The following is a 7,838-nucleotide window of genomic DNA, read 5'->3' on the forward strand; positions in this document are numbered from 1 at the left end:
CCAACATGGGTCAGTGTGATCAACATAGGGCTACGTAGGGGCCAACATGGGTCAGTGTGATCAACATAGGGCTACGTAGGGGCCAACATGGGTCAATGGGATCAAGATGGAGTTACGTAGGAGCCAACATGGGTCAATGGGATCAAGATGGAGCTATGTAGGGGCCAACACAGGTCAGTGTGATCAACATGGAGTTATGTAGGGGCCAACATGGGTCAACGTGATCAACATGGGTCAACGTGGATCAACATGGAGCTACGTAGGGGCCAACATGGGTCAATGTGATCAACATGGAGCTACGTAGGGGCCAACATGGGTCAATGGGATCAACATGGAGCTACGTAGGGGCCAACATGGGTCAATGTGATCAACATGGGTCAATGTGATCAACATGGAGCTATATAGGGGCCAATGTGGGTCAACGTGATGAACATGGGTCAATGGGATCAACATGGAGCTACATAGGAGCCATCATGGGTCAACATGATCAATATGGAGCTATGTAGGGGCCAACATGGGTCAATGTGATCAACATGGAGCTACGTAGAGGCCAACATGGGTCAATGTGATCAAGATGGAACTACGTAGGAGCCAACATGGGTCAATGGGATCAACATGGAGCTACGTAGGGGCAAACATGGGTCAATATCATCAACATGGGTCAATGTGGATCAACATGGAGCTATGTAGGGACCAACATGGGTCAATATGATCAACATGGAGCTACGTAGGAGCCAGCATGAGTCAATGTGATCTACATGGGTCAACGTGATCTACATGGGGCTATGCAGGCTGACAGCAGCTCATTGTGGGTCAACATGAGTCAACATGAGTCATATGTGGGCCAACAGAGGTCAAAAGAGAGTTATGTTGTCAATGTGGATCCATAGAGGTAGCAAAACAGATCAACATGGCTCCACATACACCAACATGGCTCCAAACATGGCTCCACATACATCAACATGCATCAACACAAGGGTCAACTCAAAGCAAATGAGCACACGTCAGTGTGGATCAACACGTGTCAACGTGGTCCAAAACAGATCAACCCTGATTCAGCATGAGACAATCTCACCTTAACACATCAGTATGGAACGGTGTGGGTCAACACACAGCAACATGGGTCAACACACATCAACGTGGGTCAACACTCATCAACGTGGGTCAACACAGAGCAACATGGGTCAACTCACATCAACGTGGCTCAACACACATCAATGTGGGTCAACACAGAGCGATGTGGGTCAACACATCAACATGGGCCAACACAGAACGTGGGTCAACACATCAGCGTGGGTCAACTCACATCAACGTGGCTCAACACTCATCAACGTGGGTCAACACATAGCAATGTTGGTCAACGCACATCAATGTGGGTCAATACACATCAACGTGGGTCAACGCACATCAACGTGGGTCAACATACATCAATGTGGGTCAACACAGAGCAACGTGGGTCAACTCACATCAACGTGGGTCAACACACACCAGCATGGGTCAACACAGAGCAACGTTGGTCAACGAACCTCAATGTGGGTCAACACAGAACAACGTGGGTCAACTCACAGCAACGTGGGTCAACACACATCAACGTGGGTCAACACACACCAGCATGGGTCAACACAGAGCAACGTTGGTCAACGAACATCAATGTGGGTCAACACAGAGCAACGTGTCAACACAAATCAACGTGGGTCAACACACATCAACGTGGGTCAACACATCAACGTGGGTCAACACATCAACGTGGGCCAACACAGAACAACGTGGGTCAACACAGCAACGTGGGTCAACACAGAGCAACGTGGGTCAACACAGCAACGTGGGTCAACACAGAGCAACGTGGGTCAACACAGAGCAACGTGGGTCAACGCACATCAATGTGGGTCAGCACACATCAACGTGGGTCAACACATCAACGTGGGTCAACACATCAACATGGGCCAACACAGAACAACGTGGGTCAACACAGCAACGTGGGTCAACACAAATCAACGTGGGTCAACACACATCAATGTGGGTCAACACACATCGTGAGCCAACACAGAACAACGTGGGTCAACACAGAACAGCGTGGGTCAACACATCAATGTGGGCCAACACAGAACAACGTGGGTCAACACAGCAACGTGGGTCAACTCACATCAACGTGGATCAACACAGCAACGTGGGTCAACACATCAATGTGGGCCAACACAGAACAATGTGGGTCAACACATCAACGTGGGTCAACTCACATCAACGTGGGTCAACACAGAGCAACATTGGTCAACACAGAACAATGTGGGTCAACACATCAACGTGGGTCAACACAGAGCAATGTTGGTCAACACAGAGCAACGTTGGTCAACTCACATCAACGTGGGTTAACACATCAACGTGGGTCAACTCACATCAACGTGGGTCAACACATCAATGTGGGCCAACCCAGAACAACGCGGGTCAACACAGAACAACGTGGGCCAACACAAAACAACGTGGCTCAACTCAGAACAACGTGGGTCAACACAGAGCAATGTGGGTCAACACATCAATGTGGGTCAACACAGAGCAATGTGGGTCAACGCACATCAACGTGGGTCAACAAATCAACGTGGGTCAACACAGAACAACGTGGGTCAACACAAAACAATGTGGGTCAACTCACATCAACGTGGGTCAACACAGAACAACGTGGGTCAACACACATCAATGTGGGTCTGCTCTGTCCTTAAACCCCCCCCTGCCCCCCAAGTACCCCACATCTCCCCCATATGGCCCCCATATCCCCTTACCACAGTGGATGAACATGTCCCTAAACCACCCCTGGCCCCCCAAGGACCCCACATCCCCCCCATATCCCCACATGGACCCCACATCCCCCCCCTGCCCCCCAAGGACCCCCTATCCCCCCACATCCCCTTACCGGAGTGGATGAACATGTCCCTATACACCCCACCCCCGACCCCCAAGGACCCCACATCCCCCCATATCCCCCACATCCCCTTACCCGAGTGGATGAACATGTGCTTGCTGTAGTTCTTCCTGGAGCTGAATGTCTTCTGGCAATGGCCGCACTGATACGTCGGCTCAGGGCGTCGCGCTGTCCCGGCCCTTGACACCTTATGGACCCCAATGGGGGCTCCACCAACTGCCCCCCCTTCCCCAACCCCCTCCTCATAAAGGGGCGGCACTTGGGGGGCGAATCCCAAACTGCTCCCCCCACCTCCCAGCCCCACCTCAGTCCCAAAGGCCGGACCCCTCCCCACTTTACCCCCATCATCCCCCTGCCAAGGGGGCAGGAAGGCGTCAAAGACATCGGGGGCATCGAGAAACAGCGGCTCTTCAACAGGGAACGGCATTGGGGGCACTGAGCCTTCATCATCATCATCATCCTCCTCCTCTTTAATAGGCAGCTGGAGCCTCAGGGGCTGCCTCTGCTTGCGGCTATGGCAGCTGGGTGCCCCATAGCATCCTTCTGCTGGTGGGGCTGCCCCATAGCACCCATCGTGTCCTGATGGTACCAAGAGCTTGTGATGGGCATCACCCCCATCCGATAACACAGGAGGGGCTGCCCCATAGCACCCATCGTGTTCTGATGATACCAAGAGCTCCTGGAGCTTGTGCTGAGCCTCATCCGCATCTGATAACGCAGGAGGGGCTGCCCCATAGCAGCCATCATGTCCTGATGGTGGCACCAAGGGGGGCTGCCTCTGCTTATGGCTATGGGAGCTGGCTGCCCCATAGCACCCACCGTGTTCAGGTGGCACCAAGGGGGTCTGCCTCTGTTTACAGCTGGGTGCCCCATAGCACCCATCATCCTGTTCTGATAGTGGGGCTGCCCCATAGCACCCATCGTGTTCAGGTGGCACCAAGAGCTCCTGGAGCTGGTGCTGAGCATCATCCCCATCCGCTAACCCAGGATGGTTCCGAGTGGTACCACCCCCATCCAATAACCCAGGATGGTTCCGAGTGGTACCACCCCCATCCAATAACCCAGGAGGTCAGTGGTACAACCCTCAATCCGGAGTTTGAGTGTACCACCCCCATCCAATAACCCAGGATGGCTTCCGAGTAGGTACCGACCCCCATCCAATACACCAGGATGGTTCCGGGTGGTACCGACCCCATCCAATAACCCAGGATGGTTCCGGGCTGGTACCACCCCCATCCAATAACCAGGATGTGGTTCCGAGTGGTACCACCCCCACCCAATACCCAGGATGGTTCCGAGTGGTACCGACCCATCCATAACCCAGGATGGTTCCGAGTGGTACCACCCCCATCCAATAACCCAGGATGGTTCCGAGTGGTACCACCCCCATCCAATAACCCAGGATGGTCCGGGTGGTACCACCCCCATCCAATAACCCAGGTGGTTCCGAGTGGTACCACCCCAATGCAATACACCCAGCAGGGGGCCGGTTGGGGGGCAGCCCTTTGTGTCCCTGGCAGATGATCTGGGTGCACTCATCGATCACCGTTTTGATCTGCAGGACGGAGGCGGCCGTGAGCATCTGAAGCGCCTCGGAACGAGCCACGGCCAAGCAGCCGCTATATAGGAACTCCAACAGCCGCCGTACGGCCCCGCTGGGCACCACGGGAGGAACCTCGATGGCGGAGTGACCCAAAAGGAGTTTGTCGTGGAAGAAGGGGCTGCCGGCCGCCAGGACGCAGCGGTGGGCGCGGAACGTGGAGTCGCGGATACGGACGGTGACGTCGCAGAAGTGACCGCCCAGACGTTGGACGTTGAGGGTCTCTAAGAGAGAGCGGCTGAAGTTGTGAAGGTGGATGGAATGGACCGGCTCCGCCATGGGGAGATGATGGGGGGACCTGGAGGGGGAGATAAGGGGGTATAAGGGGTGAGGGGGCAACATATGGGGTGTCACACTATGGGGTGTCACTGTATGGAGTCAGGGGTGTCACCATATGGGGTGTCGTCTTATGGGGTCAGGGGTATCACAATATGGGGTGTCATCATATGGGGTTGGGGGTGTCACCATATGGAGTGTCACCTTATGGGGTATCGTCATATGGGGTTCAACATATGTGGTGTCACACTATGGGGTTCAACAGATGGGGTGTGACATTTTGGGTTCAACATATGGGGTGTCACACTATGGGGTTCAACATATGGGGTGTCACTGTATGGGGTTCAACATATGGGGTCAGGGGTATCACCATATGGGGTGTCACCTTATGGGGTGAATGGGGGGGGGAGATGGAGGGACCTGGAGGGGGGAGATAAGAGGGTATAAGGGGTGAGGGGGCAACGTATGGGGTGGCACACTATGGGGTGTCACTGTATGGAGTCGGGGGTGTCACCATATGGGGTGTCACCTTATGGGGTCAGTGGTGTCACAATATGGGGTGTCATCATATGGAGTTGGGGGTGTCACCATATGGGGTGTCACCTTATGGGGTCAGTGGTGTCACCATATGGGGTGTCATCATATGGGGTTGGGGGTGTCACCATATGGGGTGTCATCATATGGGGTGTCACCTTATGGGGGGAGGGGATACGTCTGGGGTGGCACCATATGGGGTTGGGGGTGTCATCTTATGGGGTGTCATCTTATGGGGTGTCATCTTATGGGGTCAGGGGTGTCACCATACGGGGTAGGGGATACCTGTGGGGTGTTACATATGGGGTGGCACCTTATGGGGTCAGGGGTGTCACATATGGGGGGAAGGGGTACCTGTGGGGTGTCTCCTTATGGGGTTGGGGGTGTCACCTTATGGGGTGTCATCTTATGGGGTCAGGGGTGTCACTATATGGGGTGTCACCATATGGGGTAGGGGATACCTGTGGGGTGTCACTATATGGGGTCAGGGGTGGCACCATATGGGGCTGGGGGTGTTACCTTATGGGGTGTCACATATGGGGTGTCACTGTATGGGGTTCAACATTTGGGGTGTCACTGTATGGGGTCAGGGGGGCCACCATATGGGGTTGGGGGTGTCACCTTATGGGGTGTCATCTTATGGGGTCAGGGTTGTCACTGGGGTCGGGGGTGTCACCATATGGGGACTTACCTTATGGGGTGTCACCTTATGGGGTCAGCGGTGTCACTATATGGGGTGTCATCATATTATGGGGTCAGGGGTGTCACCATATGGGGTGCCAACATATGGGATGTCAATGGGGTTGCAGGGGGGGGATACGTGTGGGGTGTAACCAGGGCCTGGGGGTGTCACCTTATGGGGTGTCACCTTATGGGGTCAGGGGTGTCAACATATGGGGTGTCATCATATGGGGTTGGGGGTGTCACCTTATGGGGTGTCGTCTTATGGGGTGACATCTTATGGGGTCAGGGGTGTCACCATATGGGGTTGGGGTGTCATCTTATGGGGTGTCACCTTATGGGGTCAGGGGTGGCACCATATGGGGTTGGGGTGTCACCTTATGGGGTGTCACATATGGGGTGGCACCTTATGGGGTCAGGGGTGTCACATATGGGGGGAAGGGGTACCTGTGGGGTGTCACCATATGGGGCTGGGGGTGTCACCATATGGGGTGTCACTATATGGGGTTGGGGGTGTCACATATAGGGTGTCACTGTATGGGGTTGGGGGTGTCACTATATAGGGTGTCACTATATAGGGTGTCACTATATGGGGTGTCACCATATGGGGTTGGGGGTGTCACATATGGGGCCGGATACCTGTGGGGGTGGCTGAGGACCCCTTCTCCCCCCCCACCTTGGGGGGCAACACCGAGCACCCCCATGAGGCTTATAGGGCACCTATAGGGGCACATGGGGGGACTTATAGGGCACATATAGGGGTTTATATGGGGGGGCCTATAGGGCACCTATAGGGGTTTATATGGGGGGGCCTATAGGGCACATATAGGGGCAGATGGGGGGCACCTAAGGAGGAGGGCGCCTATAGGGGCACATATGGGGGGTTTTATAGGACACTTATAGGGGGATATATGGGGGGGGAGCTTATAGGGCATCTGTAGGGGGATATATGGGGGGAGGGCTTATAGGGCACCTATAGGGGTTTATATGGGGGGAGGGCTTATAGGGCTCCTATAGGGGTTTATATGGGGTGGACTTATAGGGCACCTATAGGGCACATGGGGGGAGGGGGCTTATAGGGCACCTATAGGGTCACATATGGGGGGGCTTATAGGGCCCCTATAGGGGTAGATGGGGTGGGCTTATAGGGCACCTGTAGGGGCACATAGGGTGAACTTATAGGGCACCTATAGGGGGATATATAGGGGCTTATAGGGCACCTATAGGGTCAAATAGGAGCGGGTTATAGGGCACCTATAGGGGCACATGGGGGGAGGGCTTATAGGGCACCTATAGGGGGACATGGGGGGGCTTATAGGGCACCTATAGGGGGACATGGGGGGGTTATAGGGCACCTATAGGGGTTTATATGGGGGGAGGGCTTATAGGGCACCTATAGGGTCAAATAGGAGCGGGTTATAGGGCACCTATAGGGGCACATGGGGGGAGGGAGGGGGGTCAATATATGGGGGGGCTTATCGGGACATATAGGAGTTAGATGGGGAGGGGCGCTTATAGGGCAACCTATAGGGGGATCGATACTCGGGGGCTTATAGGGCACCTATAGGGGACTTCGGGGGGGCTACATAGGCATATTATAGGGGGATAATATGGGGTGGGGGCTTATAGGGGGCACTATGGTGTGGGTTTGGGCTGCTACTGTGGTACTAGGTGGCATCGCGTGCTTATAGGGGGGATATGTGGGGGGAGGGCTTATAGGGCACTACTAGGGTCACATAGGGGGGCGCGTTTTGAATAGGGCCTATATCGGGTGATATTATAGGGTGGACTTATAGGCGCAGCCTATAGGGGCACTGGGGGGCCTATATGGGC

General features: G+C 54.7%; 2 protein-coding genes across 2 annotated transcripts in view; one reads left to right on the plus strand and one right to left on the minus strand.

The window, feature by feature from the left end:
* LOC107307374 (zinc finger and BTB domain-containing protein 45-like) overlaps window positions 1-7,838 on the minus strand; it is an 11,444-nt gene that overhangs the window by 3,066 nt on the left and 540 nt on the right. Inside the window, exons 2-3 of the mRNA XM_032441791.1 lie at window positions 4,388-4,812; window positions 2,990-3,550 (exon numbers count right to left, since the gene is read on the minus strand). Of these exons, the coding sequence (XP_032297682.1) occupies window positions 2,990-3,550; window positions 4,388-4,812 (986 nt within the window). The remainder of the gene's footprint in view (window positions 1-2,989; window positions 3,551-4,387; window positions 4,813-7,838) is intronic.
* Window positions 4,657-7,838, plus strand: part of LOC116652666 — a gene marked incomplete at its 3' end in the record, with an annotated part of 15,282 nt that continues 12,100 nt past the window's right edge. Inside the window, exon 1 of the mRNA XM_032441792.1 lies at window positions 4,657-4,766. The remainder of the gene's footprint in view (window positions 4,767-7,838) is intronic.

This window comes from Coturnix japonica, unplaced genomic scaffold (genome assembly GCF_001577835.2).
Source record: "Coturnix japonica isolate 7356 unplaced genomic scaffold, Coturnix japonica 2.1 chrUnrandom569, whole genome shotgun sequence".
In the NCBI taxonomy this organism is placed as follows: domain Eukaryota; kingdom Metazoa; phylum Chordata; class Aves; order Galliformes; family Phasianidae; genus Coturnix; species Coturnix japonica.